The sequence below is a fragment of the Meles meles genome, chromosome 8, assembly GCF_922984935.1.
Source record: "Meles meles chromosome 8, mMelMel3.1 paternal haplotype, whole genome shotgun sequence".
Lineage (NCBI taxonomy): Eukaryota > Metazoa > Chordata > Mammalia > Carnivora > Mustelidae > Meles > Meles meles.
Genome location: NC_060073.1, coordinates 60,806,937 through 60,832,325, shown reverse-complemented (window position 1 = coordinate 60,832,325; position 25,389 = coordinate 60,806,937). Strand labels below are relative to the sequence as shown.

The following is a 25,389-nucleotide window of genomic DNA, read 5'->3' as shown; positions in this document are numbered from 1 at the left end:
GGCAGGGAGCTGGCTAGGCAAGCTGCGGGTGGAGGGCATATCTGCCAGGATAGGGGTTGGTGCTTGGGCCTGGCGTGCCCTGCCTTATTGAGTGACCTTAGACCCAGCATCCTCCTTTCTGAGGCTTAAAGTCCTTCCCAGCACACCCCCAGATCCCAGTGAATTAATAACCACCAGGCCATTAGGGGTATGCAGAAGACACCCCCCGACTCTCCCCGACCCTGTCCCCATTACTTAGATGGCAGGCCAGTCCCACCAAGAAACAGGGATCGCCTGGGCTCCTTCACGTCTAAGATACTGACATTCTAGGACTCAGCGGGAATCTACCAGCTTGCAATTCTAAGAATCCGGCACTGGAAGGTTCTCAAAGCTTTAGACATTTGAAGAACGAAACATTCAGAGTATCTGGCATACAGTAAGTACTTAATAAATGTTAGCCACTGTTACTGCTATTGCAGTATGCCAAAATTCTGTGAGTCAATCCATCTGTGATTCTGAGATACAGGTCATTTCCTGTTCTGGGCTACATCTGTCAAGGGGTATCAGCACCTGGGGGCAGAAGACTAGGTTATAAGACTCTGTACTCTACGGCCAGGGTAGGGGAAGCCCTGGAAGGAAGAGTCTATGACCCAGGCCACTGTGGTTCTAAGCGGCAATGACAAGGTGTGTGGCAGGAGCAGGGCATGGAGGCTCCAACAGCTCTGCTTGGTCCCAGCAGAAACGCAAGCAGGTGCTCAGAGAATAAAATGACCACGAGTTAGTCCTTATTCCCTGGGCTCCTAGGTTCTCACAGCTGTTGCACAGAGTTGCCTTTCTCTCCCAGCAACACTCCAACGCTTCCTGTTTCCCTTGACCACTTTGCCGGCTGTCCTCTCTCAGAGCTTCAAAAACCAGGCTGCCCACTGTGCAGATAGGAAAATCGAAGCCCAAGGTGACTCTGCCCGGGTCTCAGAGTGAGTCAGAGGTTGAGTCGGGCCTGGGTGCCCAGGCCACCTGCTCACAATGGGGACATGCCATGCAGAGGGCAAATGCAGATTCTGGGTTGGGAGAGACCTGAGTTTGTGGGACTCCCCAGAGCCTAGGGTTGGGTCAGGGGCCACCTCTGCCCTCCCCCACTCCTGGGCCTCTCTTGTTTGCCCCTGGCTGGGTTCAGCCTGGTTTCTGCTTCATCAGCAAAGTGTGAAAGCCTCTTCTCTTCCCTTCTTATTCTGGAGCTCACACCACACCATCTCCACCCACAGCCCAGGGAGCGTGACTGGAGCCCCAGACCCGAAACAAGGGAACATTGTCTCTTCCATGGAGGCCATACGGAGGGGGTGAAGAGCGGCTCCCCATCTTCCTGGAGGCAGAAGGAAGGCAGCAGCAGAAGGGATTTGGGCTAGCAGACAGGAGAACTTCCAGGCTTTATGAGGGGTTTGGGGAATTAGGGGATAGTGATTCTCTTTTGAGCCAGTTCAAGTCTACCTGGTAATACTGAGGCTCAGAGTGCCTGGTGCTCAGAAACCAGGAGGGGCAGGGAGGAGAGGCCACGGCTGGTCACTGAGAAGCAGTGGGGGCAGTGGAGCCTGTTTTTCCACCCCCTCTCTCCTGTTCCTAGGGACGGAGTAGTCACCACCCACTCACCTGACAAGAGCCTGCCAGGCAGAAACCATTATCCCCATTTTACAGAAGGGGAAAGTGAGTTATGGAGCCCGGATGTGATGGATCCTAGGCCACACAGGGATCTGGAGCCATGGCTCAAACCCTGCTCTTCCAAATATAGACTTACTAGTTCTCTCCTCTCCGAGGCAAGAGGGAACATCAAGCTAGGCCTAGAAAGGTGGGAGGACTAGAGTGGGCTAAGGTTTGGAGGCTGGAGAGCAGCTCTGTTGAGGACAGGGAGAAGCTGGTAGTATGGGCCCATATGCCCCACCCTGATAGCCCTCCGGGGGTAGAGGGAGCTAAGCTTCTCCCTAAAGTTGGGGGACCGGGGGATGACAGGAAGGAAGGCAGACCAAAAGCCAATTCTGCAAAAACTCCCACCTCCTCTCTGGGTCTCAATGCTTCTCCTTAGGAGCAACCCCCTCCCATAGTTTCCCTGAGTCCCTGGTTCATTCCTGCCTTCTTCCCTAATTTAGCCTTCAAGGCCCCCCCGAGGAGATAATGCTATGGGAAAGACAGCTGGGGAAGGGGCCCTGGCAGGAGCTGCCCTTTCTCTTGCCCTCCCCCATCCGCGTTCCACTGACAACAGGCACTGGAGTTCGGGGCATCACAGCTGTCCCACCATGCTCTCTCGAGGAAGGACAGGTTCAAAATTTCCCCTCTCCCCACTCCCTACTTGCTGGCTCTCTCTGTGGCCTCCGTGAGAGACACCAGAGCCAGAACGAGGGGAAACAGAGGAAAAAGAAAGAGACACAAAGAAAGAGTTCAGAGGGGCCATGAGAGTGCTGGGAACTGGGAATGACCAAATCAGTCCAGGCTTTGGGTTTCCAGGCCCTTCGCACAGGCAGGGAACGCAGTGGGCATGCAGGCCGTGGTTGAAATAACCTAAACCACCCCCACACTAGGCCCAGAATGCAAAACCTAGAACCAAGCTTCCAGTACAGTTGCAGGGCCATCGCGGAGCCCAGAACCTATCTGAACCCACAGCCAACACTCCAGGGACATCTGAAGGCAGAAGTGGGGGCCTCAGAAAGATGGAGTCCCCAGGGCTTGGGGGGCAGAGGAAGGGGGAAGCATTTCAGAGTCACTAGGAAGGGGGTGGTGGGCAGGGAGAGACAGAAGTTGGCAGGATGGGGGACCAGTGCAGAGGCAGGCCTCCTGTGGGAGCTGGACCCCCTCCCCAGCTCTCTCCAGGCCCCTGTCCTGGCTCAGGCAGCCTCTTCTCGGTCCCTGCTCTCCCCTGAAAGCCTCTGCTCTAATCAGAAGAGGCGCTGGCAGACCTCAGACACCAAGGACGCCTCAAGTCCAACCTGTGAACTCCCAAATCTGGGCAGCAGCAGCTGGACAGAGGCATAGGGACCCTGTCCACAGGCCCCTGTTTTCCCAGATGCAGAGGTCAAGGCACAGAGAAAGGCCAGGGCCACCAGAGTCCTTTATGGAGTCTTTTCTGCTCCTCCATAAAGTAAGGGCTGTCCCTCTCCAATTCTCCCAGGCTCAGAGACAATCCCATGTTTCAGTCTGCCACAGGAGAGCCGCAATAGGAAGTATAAACCTGGGTTTATACTGGTATAAACCTGTGGGCCTCAAGCCCTAACATCCTGCAAAGGGTCTGGCCGATAGCACAGTATGACTCAAGAAAGACTCACACCTCCTTGTGTATTTATAAAAAAGAACCAGATAGAAATCTCTAAAAGCAGTCCCTGAGAAACAACAGCTAAAGGACTCGATTAGAACCCTTTGTAATTATCACCCAGAACACCGAGAAGCAGGCAAGAACCTTCTTCATCAGCCTGGCAGAAGCCTTCCGGGCCTGAGTAGACAGGAGCCCTGTGTCATTAACACCCTTAAAACTACCTGGGCACTCCCAGGACCAGGGAAGCGCCCTCAGACCAGGGCACTGACCCAATGAGCACACTCAAAAGGATTCTGAGGAAGTCAGCTCCCGTGGCCTTCCTTGCCTCTCCTTCCAGAGCCCCCCACAAAGGACTCACCACCTGTGGCTTGCTGCAGCACTTGCTGGCTGGGGCAGGTTCATCTGGGGCCCGGGCTGCCTCAGGGGGCTTGGCCTCAGCAGAAGGCGCTGCAGCAGGGGTCAAGCAGGGCATATCCACAGGTCCTGGGGCAGGAACCTCGCCAGCATGGAGGGTCAGCATATACTGCTTAGTGACATCCTCGAGTGATGGCGCCTGCAGTGCGGCGTGGGCTCTGGCAGGAAAGCCCATGGGCTCTGGCACAGCCACAGGGGGGCCGGTGGAAGTCGGAGGCTCAGGCACCATGATAGGTGTGAAGGTGGCAGGCACACTCGCGTGGCGAATGTGTTTGGAGGATGGCCGGGCCCGAGACAGGCTGCTAGTCTGGTCCTCGTTGCCTTCCTTTCTCTGTAGTTCCTGATGACTGCTTCGGGCTGGGCGCTTCTTGGAACCCCGTCGGATGAGCCGTGGGGACAGAACATCAGCCAGTTTAGGGTCAAGATGGAAGTCACGGTGGGCAGTGGAGGAGGAAAGTGGGGTCTTGGGTAGGGCCCTCTCAGACTGTGCCCTGCCCCTGGCAGGACTGGGCTCTTCTGGTTCTGCCCGCCGCTCTGCAAGAATGGGCTCACTGCTAGATGGAGGCAGCATGGGCTCAACTTCTCGGATGGGCTCCCCTCCAGGGCCCTCAAATCCAGGCCCGGCCAGCTCCCCACGGCGGCTGGGGTCACTCAGAGATTTCTTCTTAGGGCCTTTGCCAGCAACCCTGTCATCCACCACTCGCCCCAAGGCACCAGGCCCCTGAACAATATTCTGAATTACCTCCTCATAACCCTTGCTCTCTTCACTGCCCACAGACCAGTCACTGTGGCCACTGGTCAGGCCCTCGTCCACAGCTGGGGCCGCTGGAAGCCCAGTCTTGGGGCTCAGCGAACCCAAAAGGTTGCTATCCACAGAGAACCCAGAGGGCTCCTCGGAGGTGGCAGCCCGGTGGCGCTGTGGAATTGGGTCACTCAGAGACCGGTAGGCCTCGCCGGCCTCCCCATTGCTCAGGTCAGTCCCACCAGGCCCTGAAGGAGGGACTTTGCGTCTCCGTCGGAGGGCACCTGATGTGGGAGGGGTGTCAGGGGACACGAGGGCCCACCCTCCCAGACTCTCTTGAGCCCCAGGGCCATAGTGGTTGGTCTGGGCTGAGGATGAAGAAAGGGGTCGCCACACCCCTGAGGTACCCAGGCTGCAGAAGGCTGAAACAAGAGGCTCAGGGTCCGCCCCAATGCCCTCGTCTGTCAGGCTAGACTCGGGACCAGAAAGCTCCTCCTGGGACCGCTGCCCCTGGGTCATGTCTCCTACCCAGTCAGGGCTTCCAGAGGGGACATCACTTCCGTCATCCTGCTGGGCACCCATTCGCTGGATCTTCTCAAAAACCTGACGGGCCTCTTGTACATACTGATCCTGGACCACCAGGGGCAGTGGGTCTTCCTCAGCACTTGGGCCTGCCAGCAGAAGCTCAGAGGAGCTGGGCTTCAGGGCACTGGTGCGCGATGGGCGGCGGGCCACAGGCTTCTCAGAGCAGGTAAAAGACTTTGCCCTCCGAAGGGTGGCCGTCAAGTCTTTGAGTGTGGGGCGGATGCCAGGCGATGCTGGGGCAGGTGTGGGTCCAAGCTGTGCCCCGGGGCCACCTGCTGATGGTGAGTCTCTGCCATCTAAAGGGCCACTGCCCTTTAGGTCACTGGGGCACCCACTGGGCTTTCGGACCCTCAGCTCTGAAAGGTCTGAGCGAAGGAAACTGAGCAGCGTCAGGGTCTCTGAGGCAATATCTGGATTTGACAGGGACTTCCGCTGCCGGCTCTTGTCCAGCTCCAGTCCTCCATCTCTCAATGCCTTGGTGGTGCCCACAGGTCCCTTGGTGCGGCTCCGAGGCTGAGGCCTTAGGAGGAGCCCCTCTCCAGCTCCGAAGCTAGGGGAGCGGTACATGCCCCAGCCCCCAGAACCCCGACTAGCCCATGGGTCCTCATCCTTGAGGGTCTCTGTGCTGGAATAACGGCTGCTACCGCGGGAGCCTGCTGGGCTGGCTAGGTATGCAGGGAAGTTCACTTTGGCCACGCGGAAGATTCCCCCCACAGTGTCAGACACTGGCCGGAGTCCCTCTTGGGGACCTGGTCCACAGGGAGGCAAGCCAGTACCCCACTCCCGGGCTCCTTCCTCACTACAAGCTCTTGGAGATTTGGGGGGCTCGGGACTCCTGGCTCCCCCAGCTGAATCCATGCTGCCCAGGTTTAACCCATAACTGTCCGGCCTACAGTCCTTGTCCACGGGGGAGCTTCCAGGCCTGGGTCCCGGCCTCCCTCCCCAGCGGTGGCCGCCCTCACCGTCTTGGTCCTCGTCACTGCCCGAGGAGTGGCCTCCGTGGTAGGCCGGACTCTGTGCCCCAGGCGGCGGCGGCGGCGGGACCTCCTCTTCCTCCTCGCTGGAGCTGGCAGCCCGGCCGCGGCTGACAGGATAGGAGGAGGCGATGGAGGAGGAGCAGGAGTAGGAGGCCCGGGCCCCGGCCTGCGGTTGGGAGAAGCTATGCCAAGAATGTAAACCATCCGCTGGACGCTGCGCCCGCTCCTGTTGCTGCTGCTGCCGCCGCCTCCTCCCCTCGGTCCCTGGGCCGGGCAGCGGCCGCGCGGAACGCAGGCCCGCTAGGGGGAAGCACGTCCGAGGAGGTGGCGTCGGTGGTTGCCGGGGTTCGCGGGCCGGGGGTTCCCACACCGCACCGTCGGGGCTGGGCGTCCCCGAGGCCTCGGAGTCCGCACTGGGCCGCCTGGAGCCAGGGCCGCCGAAGAGCTTGCGCATCTCGGTGACGCTGGGCCAGGCCCGGCGCGCCGCGCCCTCCGCCGCTTCTTCCGCGGCCCCGGGGGAGACGCCCCCGTCTCGGGCCCCCGCGTGGTCGTGGTCCAGACGCGGCGCGTCGAAGCGCCGGGAGAGCTGGCGCACCGACGGCGAGAGGCTGCGAAGCGGGCGCGGCTGCGCGGGGGCGGCCGGGGGCCCCGACGCCAGTTTGGACACGCGCCGGGAGGGCTGGCCCGGGACCGACGCGGCGGGCCGGCACGAGGCGCGGCGCCGCAGCCCGGGGCTGTCCGTGGCCTCCTCCCTCGGCCCGGGCCCGCCGCTCCAGCGTTCCAGCAGCTTGAACGAGACGCTGCGATAGAGTGGGGACCGGGGCGCCCCGTCCGCCATGGTGGCAGCACTCACTCTGGGGGGGCTGGCCTCGGGGATCCGCGGCCAACCCCCCCCCCGCGCCCTCGCCCCAAAGGAGCGCAGCAGCCGGGGTCCGAAGGCCTGGGTTCTGCAGCAGCAGTGTGAGGGGGGTTGCAGGGAGAGGGCGCAGAGACTCAAGCAGAGGTTTATCTGCCGCCGCTCAAGTTTCTGAGGCCGCGGGCGGCATCGGCTCCATCCAGCTCGGTCCCTCCCGCCTCAGCGCCGACCCCCGGGACCGGCCCCCTCTTCGGCCGGTGCAATTCGGAGCATCGCGGCCCGGCCCGGTCCGGGCAGGATCCCAGTGCTCTGTTCCTCGGCTCTGTGCCCGCCAGCCGGCCTGCCTGCCTCCCCTCGCGCTCCCGCTCCAGCTCCCGCTCCCTCCCTCTTGGCTGCTCGCTCCGCGCTCCCTTTTGTTGCAAATAAACTTTGTGGTAGAGGAAAGGGGGCGGGAGGCGGGGCCTCGCGCCCAAAAGAGGGGGTGGGCTCCGGGCGCGTGCGAGGCTGGGAATCGGGATTTGGGGGGGTGGGGAGGGAGTCGGGGAGGAGTCGAAGGAGAAACAAGAGTGCTTGAGCACAGGCAGACCGAAGCGGCCCTCCAGAGGACCCCTTCTGGAGCCCATCGCCAAGCTGCTCCTCCAAGGACTTGCTCCAACGCACAAAACCTCTGAGAGTGGTCAGCTGCGCCGACATACAGCCGGGGATGCGCACCGACTGCGGTTCAGACGCTTCTGCACGGTAACACCTTCGGCCAAAGGAACTCGGACACGGCAACCTTCGACCCATAAACTGGTATACACCGACTTTCAGGTACACCCAGAAACACTCTTCCAGTAGGAAGGGGGCGGGACTCGCCGCTAGGGGGAGCAGGGAGCGCCACAGGCGGACCTGGGCGCTTGCGGCTCCCTGTCCCACCCCTCCGCCCCGCCCAGGCCCCGCCCCCCACCCGGCCCTCCGCTGAAATCCTACGGTCACCGAGACCCGGTCCAGCCGCCTGCTGCCCCAAAGGCCCCGCCCCTCTTACCTCGGCGTCAGGTCCGGCTTTGACTCTCCCACGTCGCCCCAGGTGCTCCACCCTTTGTGGCCACGCCCCCGCCCGCCCTCACGTTTCCAGCTCCCCACCCTAGTCACGCCCCCCACCTGCCCAGCCATCTCCGAGGTCCCTCTCCTCGAGGCTCCGCCCTGTGCCCCCCGCCCCGCCTCCTGAGCTCCGTGGTACGCGGCTCTTACGCCCTCTACCGGCCGGATTCTCCCCCCCTGTGGAGTCCTGGACAGGTAAAGCAGTTCCTATCCCCCAAAAATGGGAGGGTTGGGAAGCCTTCATTTCCTTTCCTTCCTTTCAGCCCTTAACTAATCCCTGCAAGAGCTTTTCCCAAACCTAGTTCCTTCGCCACACACACAACAAGAGCTTCAACTGAAACGCCCTTGATTTGCCACTGCCAAACCGACACGCCTACCTGGGGCCCTCCAGGCTCCCAGTAGGAGTGCGTCACCTCTGTCGCTTCAATCTGATCTGACCTTGAACTCTCCTCCACCTCTGCCCTTGTCTGGCAAGTCTTTCATTTGCCCAGGGTACTGGGGCCTTCCCCACCCCCACCTGCCTCTGAGAGGTCCCATTCATCCTCAGGGTCCCAACTTCAAAGCAAGGCACTTCCTTAACATCTGAATGAACCAATGAGAATTCATGGAGTGCCTTGGATGTATGGGTAATATTATTTCATTCATTTTATTTAATCCTAGAACCACCCTGTAGGTGGATAATATTGCCTCCTCTCTGTGGGTCATGAAGGAGATGTAACTTTGACCACTGTCAAAGTCAGAAAATGGCAGCACCTTAAATGACTCAAATTCAGATTTGAGGGGCTTCGAACACTATGCTCCCCTCTAGTCTTCATTGGTCCCAGATCCCTGATGAAGAAAGGGTTTCTTTCTCCTTGAGCCCCCAGCAGCCTCTTCTTTCTCACCTTCCCCGGGAACAGAGGATAGCCTGGTCTGGCTCACACTCCCCTCAGCTCAAGAGGACCGTGTCTGGGCCTGACTAGGTTGACAGGCCCTGGGAGCAGGAGGCCCCGGTCCAGATGAGAGGGGCAGGGATGGGTATAGGGCAGGACAGTAGACAGTGAGGGATTGACTACTGCATGAGAAAGGGAAGACTCAGCTGGGATCTGGCGCCCTGCCTACTGCTTCCCTTGGGTTGTGGCAAATCCTTGTAGGGAGAAAACTTCCTCTTGGAGTGGAGACCAGCCTCCTGTTAAGTCCCTTACCACAACTTTGTCTCAGCTCTGCCTCAAAAGGACATCTGTCGAGGAATTGATGGCAAGAAGGAGAGCCCTGCCTGGCCTAGTGCCTCTCTACTTTGGCCTTGCTATGTGGCCTTGGGGCATATCCTTACACTTCCCTGGGCCTCAGCTGCCTCATCTGGAAAGTGAGGAGTGGGTCTAGATTTCCCCAATGGTACCTCTCTGACTCTATCTGAAGTCAGGCTTTTGTTTGCCAAAGAGTTTTCTACTCTTTTGGGGAAATTTTGGTATGGTGGGGGGGGACCTCATTCTAGGAGTCACTGCTTTCCTCTAATAACAATGGTCCCTAGCATCTCAAACTTGTATTTTCCAAACTCTTTCCCATCCTGTCATATTTTGTCTTCATATCACTTCTAGAATAGAGGTTTTTATTCCCATATCACAGATGGGTGAACTGATAGATAGGAGCAGAGACTCAGGTCACCTCAGCATCCTGCAGCTTGGCCTAGAGGTGGGCTGACTGGGGCCTCTGGATCAGGAATTTCCCTTGGTGGGGAAGGAGGGTGTTTAAGGATCTGAGCTGGGCCTCCACCCAATTGGACACTCACCCAGAGAGTGGCTTGGCTGCTCCCAGCACCTCCTGAATCCTCCCAGCTTTAGCCCCTTCTGATTCAGGATGAGAGAAAATCATCTTCTAGGTATACAGAGACCCTGATTGTGTTTAGCCCTTCGAAGACTCATCTAGGAGGTGGCTGGAAACACCAGGCCCCAAGGTGGAAAGGGGAGCACTGTGCTGGGAATCTAGAGCTGGGCCCAATGCAGGCACCCTAACAGACACGCCAGGGACCCTCAGTAGGTCACTCTCAGGCTCCTCACCTATGAAAGGGGAATGAAAACATTAACCCATCTACCCAGTAGTCATGGTGACCCAGCAAGATTGGGGCTGTAAATCTCTTGGAGAAATCAAGATAGTAAGGTTGTGGTAGTCCTAGTCATGGCCAATGATGGGCCTTGAGTACATAAGAGGGGAAAAAAATGAGGAGAGGACCTCAAGAAGCAATGAGCTCCAGGAAGAAACTGTCTTAGGGGGAATCAGGCTCCTGACTCCATTCCCAAGTCAGTTAGAAATGACCTGAGATTGTCCCCTGTCCTTATAATTAGACCTCAAATGCACAGAATTGGATTACTTATAACCTTTTATTCATGACTCATTCTCACCACTTATTTAATTGCTCCCACCACAAAACAGAACAGCTAGAACTTTGACAGTGTCCTACATCTCATTACGTAGTTTCCCTAACCCATTCTGCTGCGGTCCCACCCAAGATAACCATTACCTCCTGTGTTCAGCATGCCTTTGCTTTCCTTTTTGTACAGATGTGTTGCATCTGTGTATTCCTTCAAAGTATATATTTTCATTTCAGTTGTCTTTATCAAAAGGACATCTTGCTGTGTATAATTTTTTTGAGATTTCTTCTCTTTTTAAAGATTTTATTTACTTATTTGAGAGAGAGACGGGTAGAGCATGCTCATAAGCCAGGGGGAGAGACAGGCGGAGGGAGAAGCAGGCTCCCTGCAGAGTCGGAGGTGGGGCTTCCTCCTAGGACCCTGACATCACTACCAGAGCCAAAGACAGCTGCCAACTGAGCCACCCAGGCGCCTGCCCCCTACCCCCTTTATGTTCTTCTGAGCTCTCCTCCCCTAGCTGTAATGATCCAGGTTTCTGTTTATTTCATTACTGCCGTTCTCCTCCATCAGACTAGGAACTCCCTGAGGGGCAGGGACCCACTGTTCAGCATGATGCCTGGCACATGGTAGGTGTTCAATGTTCAATAAATGTTGTCTAGTGGCTGAATTGCTTCCTTGTCTGTACCCCCACCCTCACCCCCAGATTCTTTCTGAGGGTAGGGTCTGGGTCTGAGCTGCCTCTGTTCCCATTGCCATCTTGGAGGAGCAGAGAGAATGTGTGTGGAACAAATGAATGAGGAGGGAGGAGAAAGCTGCTTCTGTAGCTAGGACAGATCCAGCGCCCCTGGGCTTTTCCAAAAGGACAGACCCAAAAGGAGGTTTAGAAACCTCCCAGGCCAGTTCCTAGAGAGAGATGCTGAAGGAACTTGTGCGCACAATAGGCAAGTTCATTATAATAGTACCAGGCATTGCATGCTTACTCTGTTCCGGACATTATTCTAAGTGCTTTGCACATATTAATCCTCACAACCATTTTACAAGATAGATATCGTTACGGTTTCCATTTTACAGCTGGGGAAGTTAAGGCACAAGGAGGCTAAAGAACTTGCACAGAGTAAGACAGCTGCTGAGTGGTCAGGCCAAGATAAACACCAAGGGGACCTGGCTCTGGAGTCCCTACCCTTTATGTGATCCTGGCTCCCATAGGGAAGCTGGGAATGGGATTCACCTGCGGCCCACCATTTCCACTCCTGGAAAAGTAACCAGAGCATCACAGTTCTTGGCAGTCTGCTGCACGGTCACCTGGGAGTCCCCACAGGGCTCAGCCAGCCTCTGTCTTCTGGTCGCCCATTCCCCTACTTCCCTGGGACAGGCAGCTGACTCGGAACGAGATGCATAGTTAGGATCTGTAGTGCTTGGCATGACATCGCATTTTAGAGGGAACAGACCTCTTCTGACATTGCCTCACATCTTTCTGCTGTAACCCAAAGAGTTCCTTCTGTCCAAATTATCGGGGCACTTTTGATGGATTTCCAAGATGGGCTGGGCCTGGTTTTCCCCCTTCCTCAGCCAGCTGCAAGCACGTCTCCAGCATGACTATGGAGTTTAACTCTGGCAGAGTCCTTCTCTGAAAGGGCACCATGGCCCAATGGCCCTGGAAATGAGACAGGGCTAAAAGAAAAATACTAAGTTATGCAGTCCTTCCCTTCTCTGCCCTGTCCCTCTGCCCTGCCCTCACCCCTCCACTTTCTGAGAAGGGAGGCTCTTGGTCACGGCTGGTTTGTGTACAGGGTCTGAGAGGTATACCAGCAGCCAAGAGCAGGCTAAATTGTTCTACAGGAGGAAAGCTGAGCTCTGGACGGAGGGAAAAGGGACCTGAGGAGAAGTGAGGGGGGGATGGGGTGGGCAGGGTGGTGGAGATAGAGAGGAAAAGGAGCAGAGAAAATAAGGAGCTCTATGGGTGGGGCTAAAAGGAGGCATGGGTGGGGCTAAAAGGAGGCATGGGTGGGAAGAGCAGGTAAAGAGTTCTTATGTGGTGGAATCCCTCAGAGATCTTCAGTGAAGACGCCTTTCCAAAGCTTTCGAAGGCTTAGGTGTGTTTGAGATGCCTCCATGAGATGGCCTCCAGCGGCTCTCAGGCACCCACAGGCCAGAATGATGGAGCTGGGAGGGCAGGAGCAGAACACATGGAACAGGCTATCTTGAGACTGGTTGGCAGACTTCTAGCCACAGAACCTCTGCACCTCCATGTTGCAGCCTCCTGGTGGCCCTGCATCTCTTCAAGCTGTTGACTTCTTCTAGAATGAAGCACTGTTGAAGGGGTATTTCCTCTCATTTGGGAGGCCTGGTGGAGGGGTTCTCAGGCCACCCAGGCTACCCTGAGGCTGAAAGAGGCACATTTGAAGAGGTAGGTGGAGACGAGGTAGGGTCTGGGGCTCTTCCTGGCCTTTAGTGCTCTGGTTCTGCCCACAACGCCCCCTCCTGGCTTAACTGAAACTCACTGTTCAGGGCCAGATTCAGCACATCTCCACCTCTGGGTTTTTATAGACACACAGTGCCTTCCATCAGGAGCAGCCTGCCTCTCTCTGCATTTTGGATTCCTCCCCAGCTCCCTGATTCCTTCCTCTGCCGAGTTCCCACAGGCTGAAACATTCGAGGCCACGCTCACCCTTATCTGGAGGGTGGCCAAGGGACAGCTCTCATTTCCCCAGCTTTCACACACAGGAGGCCATATGCCTGCCCCCCATCCCAGCTCTCTCTACCCCTCTGCCCCAGGGCAGAGTCTAACCTAGAGCTGTGGGAACATGCTCCCACTTCTATTGGCTGACCTCCTACTCAGCCTTCAACATCTGGTTCAGATGCCCCCCCCCACCCCATCCCATCCCAAGAGATCTTTCCTGACTCCTTGGACTGGATCATGGGCATTCTCTATTTATCTGTCCCAGCCTTGACATCATTGTGTCAAGTGTCTGTAAGCCCAGTAGTTGGGAGCCTTTATGGGGCAGGGCTAGGACTGGTTCTCCTGGTGCCCCCGAATGAACCCAGGCCCAAGGAGAAGGTGTAGGTAAAGGTGTGCTGAGTGAAGGACCATCACACACTTCCAGAGAGCTCATACTCATCCCATCAAAGTCCAGCTCAAACACTCCTTTCCAGAACTTCTCACCTTCTCCTCCCATCTTCCCTCAGTCCCTGTACTGCTGACTCGAAAGCATCCAGCACACTCCTCAATTACAGTACGTGCTATGCCATATTTTTGCGAACAGCTTCTGGCGGCTTCCCTGACTCTCCGGGGCTGACTGGCACCTTCTGGAAGGCCAGGTTCAAGCCTGTCTCTCTGCGCTCACAGGGCCAGGTCCAGAGCACGGGCTCAAGGAATAGTCATCAGTGAGATTCACTCCATGCCCAGCTGAGCTACGCTCAAATTCTCTGCCTGGTTTGGGGTTGGAGGGGCTTCCGGTGCCCAGGCCCCAGGTGTCCTGCCCCAGCGGACTCAGTGACCCTGTCGCTGCCACGTGGCTGTGAGTTTCTGGAGCAGCTCATGTGGCCGCCGGCGGAACTTCTTCTGAGTGAAGTAGAAGAGGATGGGGTCCAGCACGCTGTTGGCGCTGGCAAAGGGCCGCGTGCCCTTGTAGGCAGCGGCAAAGGCCTCCAGCACCGGGCAGGGGACACCAGCTGTGGAGCGCACTGCCAGGTAGGCAGTCTTGGTGATGTGGAAGGGCAGGAAGCTAATGGCAAAGGCAGCTGCCACCACCAGGGCCATGCGGGCTGCCTTGCTGCGCCGTTCCCGGGCCACTGGCCCCACTGGGCCATCCTGGCGGCACAGACGGCGGGCCAGGCAGCAGTAGCAGGCCAGCAGGGCGATGAAGGGCAGCAGGAAGCCGATGACGGTGAGGGCCATGCCATAGGGCATATAGCGGGCGGCCAGGGCAGGCGGGCTCAAGTCGTAGCAAACGGTGCGGTTACGCTGGATGCCGGTGGCGGCGAAAAGGGCTGTGGGCAGGCACTGGGTTGTCACAGCCAGCCACACAGCCCCACACACCAGCCAGGCTGCGCGGCGGCCCCCACGCTTGTGCCAGGGGGCCAGCGGGTAGCAGATGCCCAGGTAGCGCTGGAAACTGATGCAGGTGAGGAAGAGTATGCTGCCATGGAGGTTGGCATAAAAGAGGAAGCGGACCAGGCGACAGGCGAGGTCGCCAAAGGGCCAGTGGTCCCCCTGGGCGTAGTTGTAGATGAGCAGGGGCAGGGAGCAGGCATAGAGCAGGTCAGCCAGGGCCAAGTTCAGGGTGTACACAGCTGTGCGGGTCAGGGCCCGGCGGGAGGTGCAGATCTGGACAATGACACAGGCGTTCAGGGGCAGGCCAGCTGCCAGCACCACTGAGTACACGGGTGGCAGGAGCAGTCTCTTGAAGTTCTCTTGGTAGACACAGGTGGTGGGTGGGGAGCCCAGGGCCTGGCCTGTACCATTGTCCCACTCCATGGCTGCCCGACTGCGCTTCCTACATCCAGAGAGGCTGGGGAAGCAACACACAACCTGTCAGTAACCATACTCACTGACCATCTGATATGCCCCTGTCCCTCTCTGGGCCCTTATCTCCACTTGAACCATCTCTGATACTCACCACCCCGTGGAGGCCCCACATAGTCCTCGCTTTAAGGAAACCTAGAATACAGTAAAGCTCAAGCTTGGGAAAAATCCGGTTCACTTTCTACAATATTCATTTTCCACCAACCTTCCTGGCGAACTTCTATGCATACTTCAAAACCCTAGTCAAATGTCTCCTCTGGAAGTGGAGATTGACAGACTTTAGTTTGTTTGTTTGTTTTAAATATTTTTAAAAATGTTTTATTTATTTAAGTAATCTCTGCACCCAACATGGGGCTCAAATTCATGACCCCAAGATCAAGAGATGCATGCTCTGCTGGCTAAGACAGTCAGGTACCCCAGACAAGACTTTAGTTTGTGTCCCACCTGTGCTACCTACTAGTTATGTGACCTTGGGCTAGTGATATACCTTATCTGAGTCTCAATTTTCCTATCTGAAAAATGGGGGGAAAGATACATCCATCTTTCAGAATGATATGAGATTAGAGGTACTAAAGCAAGCTATGCAGGGCTTCCCTGGGCTTTTTGGTTTTGGAGATTATGGTCATGGTGAGCCTGCCTGTCTGTCTCTCCGGCACTGACTGGGAACCTCCTGAAGAGAAGTGCCAGGTCTGATGTTCCTCTGTGTCTGAGAACGTGGTCTGGGGTCCAGGGCAGAGAAGGCCCTGATAATTCTGAATTAATCAACAGGAACAGAACGTCCATACACTGTGAGCTGACAAAGGACAGCGCCCACCTCCTCAGCCTGGACTCCACCTTCCAAAGCCATGGTCCTTCTTTTGGCTGCAGTCTTCTTATCTGTAAAATGGAGGAAGAAAGTGATTCAGGAGTCCCCTAAGTCTTCTTCCACTTGACTTCAGGCTGCCAATGCCTGTCTGGCCTAGCCACTGGGTCACAGCACCCTCTGGTGGCTACAGTGAGAACAGCGTTCCTGAAGGCAAATGGCTGGGCACCAGCCAAATCTGCTTCCTTGTTTTTTTTGTTTTTCGGGTTTATGTTTTGTTTAGTTGAGTTGAGTTTTGTTTTGTTTTTCTAAGACTTTAATTTTTAAGTAATCTCTACACCCCAGGTGGGGCTCGAACTCACAACCTGAAGACCAAGAGTTGTGCGACAGAGGCAGCCAAGTGCCCCTCCTGCTTGCTTTTTATAGAGAGGAAAATACAGCAATCTTACTCCGTGAGTTAGAAGCAGAGTTAGAACCATAGCCTGCCCTCCTGACTGAGAGGCTGCAACTTAGTGTAGTCATGGAATGTAAGGCTATAAACCGAATGTCAGAGCTAGGCAAACCTCATTCAAATCCTGGCTCCCCTACTTCTATGTTGTTCAACCCAAGACATGTCAAACTTGACTTTTCTAAATCTCTATTCTTATCGGTAAAACAAGGCATAGGCCTGGTATATAGTAGGTGCTTAATAAACGCTATGCTGTGCTGCTGTATCCTATACCTCATCCCTCCACTCTTCCCTCGGGCTAGGTTTTGGGGGAGTCAGAAGCACAGGTGCTTTAAGGGGGTTCCCTGGTGAGGTAGTTCTGACTTCTTGATACCTACCTCCCAACTGGCATGTCCACATTTACTGGTGTCCAGTGAGAATTCACAGCTTAACTCCAATGGACCTGTAAGACAAAACCCTTTGAGATAGTGGGTCAGATCACGCCCCTCCCTATTAATAGATGGGAAAAACTCAAGCAAAGGAAAAAATATGAAATCCTGCAAATGCACACAACAGGATAGAGGGTTGAGGCCAAGTACATGGGCTCTGGTCCAGATGCCCAGGTTCAAATCCCAGCTCTGCTACATGTGAACTGTGGGGCTCATTATTGGACTTCCACGCCTTGGTTTCCCCATCTATAAAATGGGCTCATACAGTACCTGTTTCCTAGGTTTGTTATGAAGATCAGTGCCTGGCACAGGGCAGGTGTTGGCTATTCTTTTTTTTTTTTTTAAGATTTATTTATTTGACAGATAGAGATTACAAGTAGGCAGAGATGCAGGCAGAGAGAGAGAGAGGAGGAAGCAGGCTCCCAGCTAAGCAGAGAGCCCGATGTGGGGCTTGATCCCAGGACCCTGGGATCATGACCTGAGCTGAAGGCAGAGGCTTTAACCCGCTGAGCCACCCAGGTGCACCCTGGTGTTGGCTATTCCTTTTTTTTTTTTAAAGATTTTATTTATTTATTTGACAGATAGAGATCACAAGTAGGGAGAGAGGCAGGCAGAGAGAGAGAGAGAGGAGGAAGCAGGCTCCCTGCCAAGCAGAGAGCCCGATGCGGGACTCGATCCCAGGACCCTGAGATCATGACCTGAGCTGAAGGCAGCAGCTTAAACCACTGAGCCACCCAGGCGCCCCTGGTGTTGGCTATTCTTAATGTGAATACACCCTGCTAAGTCATGAGATTTTTCAAAGTTACGTTAGAGCAAAACCTAACTACCCAAACTGATCTCTTTCAACTTTCAATTTGATTTTGATGAAAATATTTTCCCCAGATTCTGGGAAACTGCCAAATGAGGTTCAGAGTCTCTAGTTTATAGTCCTGCAGGCCATATTACTTAAATTACGAAAAACCCTTTTTCTAGGTGCTAGGAATGCTGGGTGCCCAGCTAGCCAGTTAGGAGGTGGGGGAGTGCAGAGGCAGAAGCATGGCCGGCCCCCCATTGTAACCAAGAAGCCAAGATTAGTACAGGCAGAGAAAGGTCATTTCCTCATCACCTCATTCATTTGTCTGGGCCTTTCTTTCATTTATGCATTCATTCTCCTGTTTTCACCTGTCAGGCATTTAAATGAACACTTACTACCTGCTGGGCCCATGCAGGTACAGTGTACAGATGTAGATAGAGATATAAAAATTATACATACACATCTGCTAGTCTGTGAGCCATAGGATGGAAGAGAATTTTCAGAGGAGGAGAAAGGGTGGAACATGACCCAGGGGGTTGAGGAGGAGATCCCTGGGTGGGGAAGGGTGTCCTCAGGTCTGGGGGTGTGGAGAAGAGGCAGGCCTTGAGAGGAGAGCTGCCTGCTAGGGCTGACGGTCATGGTGAGAAGGAGGAAGCTGGTAGAAGGAGCAGCGCTGTGCCTCTGAACGTTTTTGGGAGGCCTGTTGTCCTTGGATGCCACCCCAGGAGAGAGACCTCTGCCTCAGGTGATGGGAGGCTCCAGATACTTTTTTTAAAAAGATTTTATTTATTTATTTGACAGACAGGAAACAAGTAAGCAGAGAGGCAGGCAGAGAGAGAGAGGAGGAAGCAGGCTCCCCAGAGACCCCCTTGTGGGTCTCGATCCCAGGACCCTGGGATCACGACCCGAGTCATGGCTTTTATCCACTGAGCCACCCAGGCACCCAGGCTCCAGATATTTTCTGCTCTCCACTCCCTGGTAAGACTAGTCCTCTTGGAAGGAGTCAGAGGCTGCCCTAGGTGGGGCAGGGGATGGTTCTGAGGGAGGGCTCCCTTGGCCCCTGCCTCCCAGTAGCTGCTAACACGGGCTCCTCGATCTCTCACGGCTGTCACTCATTCTTGGGCCCTGAGCCCTGGGCCATCTCAGGCCCCAATGCCCTCCTGGGCTCTGGCCACTCTGACTATGGCCGCGGGCTTTCTAGCAAGCGGCTCTGATAGATGACATCCTTCACTGCATCCCTCTGCCCTTTGAGGAAAAGCTGAAACTCCTAACATCGCAGCTTGCTGCCGAGCCCTCCAACCTCATCCAAGGCCCCCCTGGTCGTGCCCCTCTGTCCCCTCCTCTCCTGCCTCACTGTCCCTGAGACACCACCCCCGCCACAAGACTGTTCAAATCCAGAGATCCAGACTTCCCCTCTGGCCTCCCCATCTTGACACCTCCCTCCACACGAAGTGCCATTCATCCCATGCCTATCAAAACATTAAGTGTCCATCCAGCTCCAGATCTGATCTTGCTTCCTCCTTGTGAAGTCACTTCTTCTGCTCCCACCCCCCAACACTGTAGACCTCTTTTAGGTCAGTGCAGGGCCCAGCCTGCCTGCCCGCCCAAAGTCACAGTTCCTTGGGTCCAGCTCCCACGCCCACCTCATACTGGCCCCCGGTACCAGGACGCACAAACACTCACATGCGGCCTCCTGTCCCCGAAGTACCTTGGTAGCCTGGAATGCATTGGCACAAGGGAAAGCCAGATGTGAGGCTCTCCACTCTCCTGTCCTGAGCCCAGGCTGAAACACCTCCGATGGGGCGGGCGGCTTCCTCTGTTTCCTGGCAGGGCCGTCTCTGACTGAAATAGCCCCTGTGGGGGCCACCCCCTCCCTACCACCCCCAACACTGAGGCCTGGCGGAAACCCGGGCCTAGAGGAGCAAGGAGGCGGAGAAAAGATCTCCTTCCTGGAACCCTCCCCACCCCAGCAGAGGAAAGAAGGTGATGTGGGGGTAGAAAGAGAGGTGGGAAGAGAACCAGAGGCTGCTAGTCAAAGGCTACCCCCACAGACCCAGCAGCTTCCTTTCTCCTCAGCCCTCTGTCAGTCTTCTCATCTGTCAAATGGGCACGTTGGTGATGAAAGAGCTTTTGGCTCCCCCTTTAGCTGTAACACCCAGAGTCACCTTCCAGGCACTCACTCCCCAGCCATCCCTCCTTTCTCCATTCATTCAATAGCTCATTCACGAACATGTCCATCCCTCCACCTGGCAATCCACTTAGACATTCACTTATTTGCTCACCTTCTCCCTCCCCGCTTCCCTCTCTTCCTTTTCTCCAAAACCATTTATTGATCTTCTACTGTATGCCCTCCAATCCTCCTGTACACTCCACTTAGCACTCACTGTCTCCTTCCACATGGCAGGTCTGGAGCCCCTGGGAGGGATGGGTGTGTGTTGTGGGGATAGATACCTCTGGAAAACTCACCTGAGTGAGAGTCTCCCTGCTGGCGCCAAGCCCTCCTCCAACCCCTCCTCGCTCCCACACCAAGACTCACAGCTGTTAGGACGGCCAGGAGAAGTGAGGTGGCTTCTCATTGTCCCGAGGAGGCCAGCTCCGGTAGTAGAGGCAGCATTTGAGAGGGGTGACCTGGAGGAAGGAGGCTTTGATTGGGAGCAGCTAAGGCAGCTAGGGGAGGGGAGACAGCGTAGCGCAGGGAAGGAACATGTCCCTGGGCATCTGAGGCCCAGGTTCTTGTTCTACTTTGGTCCCTATTCACAAGCCCCTTCCCCTCTCTGAGTCTTAGTGGAATGTGGTCATACCGGCCACCAGTCCAACAGTATGTCGTGAGGATGAGAGGCCAGAGTGAGGGAGGACCCTTTCTACCCTGGAAGGTGTAAGCACTGACCTCCCACGCAAACCCACTTTACCAGCAAGGGGATTAGGGAACCGCGTCGGGGACAAAAGTCTGGGTCAAACTGAGAAAATTCAGATTTGGACTGCCAGCAAACACTTGGTCAGCTGTGCAGGATTGAGCACCTACTGTTTATTCAGGTCTGTGCTAGGACATTGCTTGTGCCAGATCCAAGTGTGGGTCTCCTGTTCTGATTTTAGTGGTGCTGGAGCCCCCGAGGGCAAGGAGACCTGGCCTTCAGCCCAGCGACCAGTTCTTTGCTGGGTTCCCAGGACAATCTCTAGTGGTCACCCCTATCATAGTGTCTGTCCCAAGAATGGGAGCAGCTCTGCGGGCTTCCTGGAGGTGTCAGCCTCAGGGCGGGGCTTGAGTCTGAGTTCTTGCTGGGTAGGGCCCAGATGGGAGAGCTCAGATCATGGGGGTTATGGGTACCCCTAGGACAGAGTGACCTGGAATAGATCCTGGAGAAGGCACATCTGTGGCTGGGCCTTAAAGGGCCAGGGAAGCTTGGACGAATGAAGAGCCAAGAGGGCACGACGTTCTCAGGTGGGGAAGGAGCCGACCTCGTGTGAAATGAACAACAGCATAGCATGGGATGCGTCATGTGAAGAGGGGCACGGTGGGTGACCTGAGGGGGCTGACCATGCTCCCAGGCCTTCGAGGGCTCCCGAGTCCAGTTTCAGCCCTTCCCTACCAGGCTTTCCGGCCCCCAGGAGAACGTGCATGCTGTTTCCTCTGCCTGGGATGCTTTCCCCCCACCTTCTCCAAATAATCCCTGCTTATCCTTCCTGTAGTTCTCATATCTCATTTTCAATGAGAATGACTAGTGGTATCTGCCATCTAGGCTGTGGTAAGACATAAAAGGAACCACGCAGGGGAAGTGTCCCAGCACATGGCAGAGACTCCACACACTCTTGTTAACGGAATGAATGCATTCCGGGCCACGCTTAAAGGCTCCCACTTTGGACTCCCTCCATGCACAGCAGTCCACACTCACTTCTGGGTCCTCTGGACCCTGTGTCCTTTCTTATTTATTTATTTATTTATTTATTTGACAGAGATCATAAGTAGGCAGAGAGGCAGGCAGAGAGAGAGGAGGAAGCAGGTGCCCCGCTGAGCAGAGAGCCCAATGCAGGGCTCGATCCCAGGACCCTGAGATCATGACCTGAGCTGAAGGCAGAGGCTTCAACCCACTGAGCCACCCAGGCATGCCCCTGTGTCCTTTCTTAACAGCCTACCCTCTGTGGGATGGTTTATCTGCAGTGCCGGGCAGGTGGTGGAGGACAGTTCTCTCCGTTCTACAGATGAAGGAAGTTAAGACTCAGGAAAGTTCAGTGAGTTCCTCAAGGTGTCCCAGCCAGGGGACATTTCAATACAGACCCCTTATCCAAGGTTTCTCTGAAATCCATGTTTAGAAGTTCAGGCTGGGAAATTCCCAGAGGATTGTCTTTCCTGCACTGAGGGCCTCTGGCCATGAGATGGTGCCAGCAGACTACCTGGGCTGGCCAGGCTCAAGCCTTTCGCCGGCTGCCCCGGAAACAGGGCTGGGTAGCTGGTCTACACAAGGCCAAGGCCTCCCCTCTGGGGCCTGGGCTTCCAGCCTGAGTTCCTCCTGACCCACTCTCTAGCCTCTCTGCTATTTATTATTCCCACATCTGTTCAAGCCCTGTTCTCAGAGCCTCACCTGGTCCATGTGGCTCACAGGAGCCACTGGGAACACTGGCAGAGGGACAGGGCCAGTGTTGAGCCCTGTTTGTCTGAGGTAGAGGCTCTCAGAGTGTTGCCCCAACACCAGGCATCTGCCACCCACCTCTGTTCCAGGTATGCCCTTGGCAGAAACACTGAAGTCCCTCACTGCTGAGAAGGGACAACCCGGCCAGTTTCCATTTTTCAATTCAGGCAATACGTGGGATGGGTTTGTGCCCACAGCAGAAGCAATTCAGGACAGATGTCAGGGAACTGGCAAGGGTTGGAGCTCCTGGGGCTGCTTGGCTCCTATGGTCTCAGGATCCCCTTTGGATGACTCTGTAGCTCCCTCCCTATCCCTGCTCCAAGGCCCTCCCATCTGGAAGGGATGAGGAGGCCAGAGACAGGAGCTGGAAGCCTGAGTCACTGTCTGCCAGCCAGCCAGGAACCAGCCCAGACCCGGTTGGATGTGGGAAGAGGCCTCCTAACCTTGGCCTGCCTGCCTGCTGGGAAATATGGCCTGGAAAACCCCCTGCTTGGTCTCTGGCTTGTGAGCTTAGCAGCAAGAGCACAGGATGACAGGGGTCAAGACTCAGCTTCCTTCCCCTTACGAGGCAGACCGACTGCTATCCATCACCGACTTACTGAATGTCCCAGGGAGAGCTACCTACTCTCTCTGAGCCGGAGACTTCACATGGCAAACAGGTCACAGTGCATGCCTTCCAGGGTCACTACGCCCGCTGCTATAGTCACCAACCCAGCCTCGACCCAGAAGCATCCAGCCTAGGGCAGGAGCCCGCCTCAAGCCAGCCTGAGTCCAGGTTCTGGATGCCAGTGCCTCTGGGCGCCAAGAAGACCATGGGCAAGGGGCAGTGCCCACCACTTCTGGGGGAATTTGGGTCTCCCCGCCACCCGGGGGTACCAGGCTAGCTGTGAAAGTGGCAAATCTGGTAGGAGATGAGCACAGAGCAGGCAGAAAACTTGATTTCTCTTCTCTTTTTCGACTTCCCTTTCTTACCTCCTACCCAACAGGAATTAAAGCTGGAACCGAAACAGCCATTTTGAGCGCAAGGAAGGGGAAGCTGCAGCTTTGGGGAATTTGGGAGTTGAGGCTGCTTCCTTTAATTTTGTTCTGGCCCCTACAGGCTGAGCACAGAGGGAGCTAGCATCTCCTGTCCCCCTGCTCCACGCCAGGCCCATCAGCCGGGCTCATGGAGTCCCCACCACAATCTGGACAGATGCTTTTATCCAGCGCTGACCTCACACCATCACTGTCCAAAACTCCGCATCTCACCTGCTCTTCAGTTTCCACCTCAGCTTTACAGACGACGAAGCTGGGGCGTGGCCCAGTTAGCAAGAGGTTCTCTCTTAGGAAGGGGACTGAAGAGGTCAGTGACCATGGTGGCCCAGGTGGGCACAGGGCTGAGAAGGCATGGGGCAGCCTCGGTGTTGGGGAACCGTGGGAGAGAAGACAGGGGCCTGGAGTGTCCCAGGGATGGTGGGGTCCATGGTGCCAGCTTTCCAAATCCATGCCCATGGGCTGTGGCACCTCCCACCCAGGGCTCTGGAAGATTCCAGAACCTTCCAATCCCCCCTCTTCCCTGGAGCTAGTGTGAGAGGGTCTCTGGTCCTTCCCTGCTCAGGTTTTTTGGGTTTTGGTTTTGGTTTTTAATGCCCCTGTAGAGGTATGCCACTTGGATTCCCCTTCAAGTAAGAACCTGCTGTTTACCGGCAAGGACTGTGGTTGGCTGACAGCCTCTTTTGGTGACCTCAGGACGCACCCATCCTTCCAGATAACCAGGCTCCAGTCCTCTGGGGAAGACATGGCCCATATCCAGCTATCTGACCTGTCCTGCAGGCAGCCATTGTTCTCCTTCGCAGTTCCTTCCACCCAGTCCCAGACCCCGCTCATGATGATGGCCCGCCTCCTATTTTTCATTTGGGGGGTCCCTCCTTCCTGTCAAGTCTTGACGATCTGGGGGTGGCGGACCTGTGACCTAGGCCTGCCTGTGAGAGAAGAGTGCGTCCTCGGGCCCTGCACAGGCTCAGGGATGGAGGGGTGAGCTTCGCTGTGTGCCTCAGAGTCAATTTTGGACATTTTGCTGGAATACTGGGGAGGAGGCAGGGTTTCCACTGGGTTTGCAAAGCTGGTAGAAAGTGAGCCTGGAGCTTCGAGAGCCAGGTGAACTATATGCCAGCTACTATCCTATGCAATGGTGATATTACCACCAAGAAGGAAACTGTGCAAAAATAAAGGCAAGGGAGGGCAGAGTGGAGAAATGAGAATATACAGTGTCCTGAGCATACCACTGAGTGCCTGGTTCCACTTACGCCTGAGCTTTACCTTCCACTGGACTTTCTGGTGGCATGAACTGATAAATTCCCTTTTTGCTGCAGTCCATCTGACCTAGGATTCTGTCAATTAAAATCAGGAGTCCTGTCTATAGACCCGCACCTGCCCCCTCCATGTGTCTCCTCTCCTCTTTCCACATCACATGTTCACAGGCTTATCTCTGGAGGCCTTCAGGGGAGGCTGGAACTGGTTGTGTACCCGGAGGCCACCAGCAGAGGGGCAGGTGGGGACTGAGGGACTCTCAGGTCAAGCTTGATCCCTAAAGGGGCTGCCAGGGAAGCCCCCAATTCATTTCCCATGAGGGGAGCCCCTCCTCCAGCAGCCTGTAGAGCAACCACTGTGTCTCAGTGCTCCTGAGCAGGAGCCTGGAAAGCTGGAAATCCAGCTTTCAGTCCTAGATTCATCACCCACCTGCTATGGGACCCTGAGAAGGTCACTGCACCTCCCCAAGGCTCCCTTTCCTAAGCTGCTTCACTGTAGCTGTGTCATTTCCTGGCCGCCGAGCTCAGGGCTTGTGCTGCAAGATCTCATTTGCTTTTACAACAATCCTGCATGGTGGAGGGTCTTATCCCCATTTGCAGATGAAGAAACAGGCTTAGAGAAGGCTGGTGGCTTGCCTAAGGGTGATGCAGTGAGTCGTGGCAAGCCAGGACTAGGACACAGAACTAAATGTTGATATTGCCTATGCTCGGGAAGAGAGACAACATTCCCCTATGTGAAAACTGAGGCCACAGAGATTAGGAACTTGCCCAAGGTGCATGGTAAATCTACCAGCCTTCAGGAACACAGTGGCCTAAGACAGGACACAGGAATGGGGGCCAAGAGTCAGGGCAGAAAAGAAGACCAGCCTGAGAGTCAATGTCAGCCAGACTCCCTCCCTTCTCTAACTTTGTTAGGAACTGGGGACAAAGTCTGCTTTGACTTTGGGGTCCCTGGAGCTCCAGCTCCCAAGTGGTGCTGGGAAATGTTGACTGAGCGAGCCTAGTCTGTAAAGATGAGCCACAGGGCTCTGTCCTTGGTGCTGCTGGGCTCTATTAAAAAAAAAAAAATCTTTGTCTTGGTTGACGACAAGGAAGACTTGTCAGGGGAATGAAGGTTATGGCTGCCGGAGAAGCCCCTCTGCGCCTACCTGGGTCCCCCAGACTCCAGCTCTCAGGAAAGGCAGACCGCCACCATTGCCTGAGT

The 25,389-nt window shown here is 55.7% G+C and overlaps 2 protein-coding genes across 4 annotated transcripts in view; both read right to left on the bottom strand.

Moving 5' to 3' along the window:
- Positions 1-7,211, bottom strand: part of ARHGEF17 (Rho guanine nucleotide exchange factor 17) — a 55,212-nt gene extending 48,001 nt beyond the window's left edge. Inside the window, exon 1 of the mRNA XM_046014583.1 lies at positions 3,633-7,211. Within this exon, the coding sequence (XP_045870539.1) occupies positions 3,633-6,830 (3,198 nt within the window). The 5' untranslated portion in view covers positions 6,831-7,211. The remainder of the gene's footprint in view (positions 1-3,632) is intronic.
- A 2,981-nt stretch (positions 7,212-10,192) lies between these two features.
- The window catches only part of P2RY6 (pyrimidinergic receptor P2Y6), a 40,139-nt gene continuing 24,942 nt past the window's right edge, over positions 10,193-25,389 (bottom strand). Inside the window, exons 2-5 of one of the 3 annotated variants that reach the window (XM_046014584.1) lie at positions 19,809-19,900; positions 16,429-16,493; positions 15,616-15,677; positions 10,193-14,787 (exon numbers count right to left, since the gene is read on the bottom strand). In XM_046014584.1, coding sequence (XP_045870540.1) covers positions 13,767-14,787; positions 15,616-15,677; positions 16,429-16,493; positions 19,809-19,848 — 1,188 coding nt within the window. In that variant the 5' untranslated portion in view covers positions 19,849-19,900 and the 3' untranslated portion in view covers positions 10,193-13,766. The other 2 variants (XM_046014586.1, XM_046014585.1) reach the window with 2 other exon arrangements.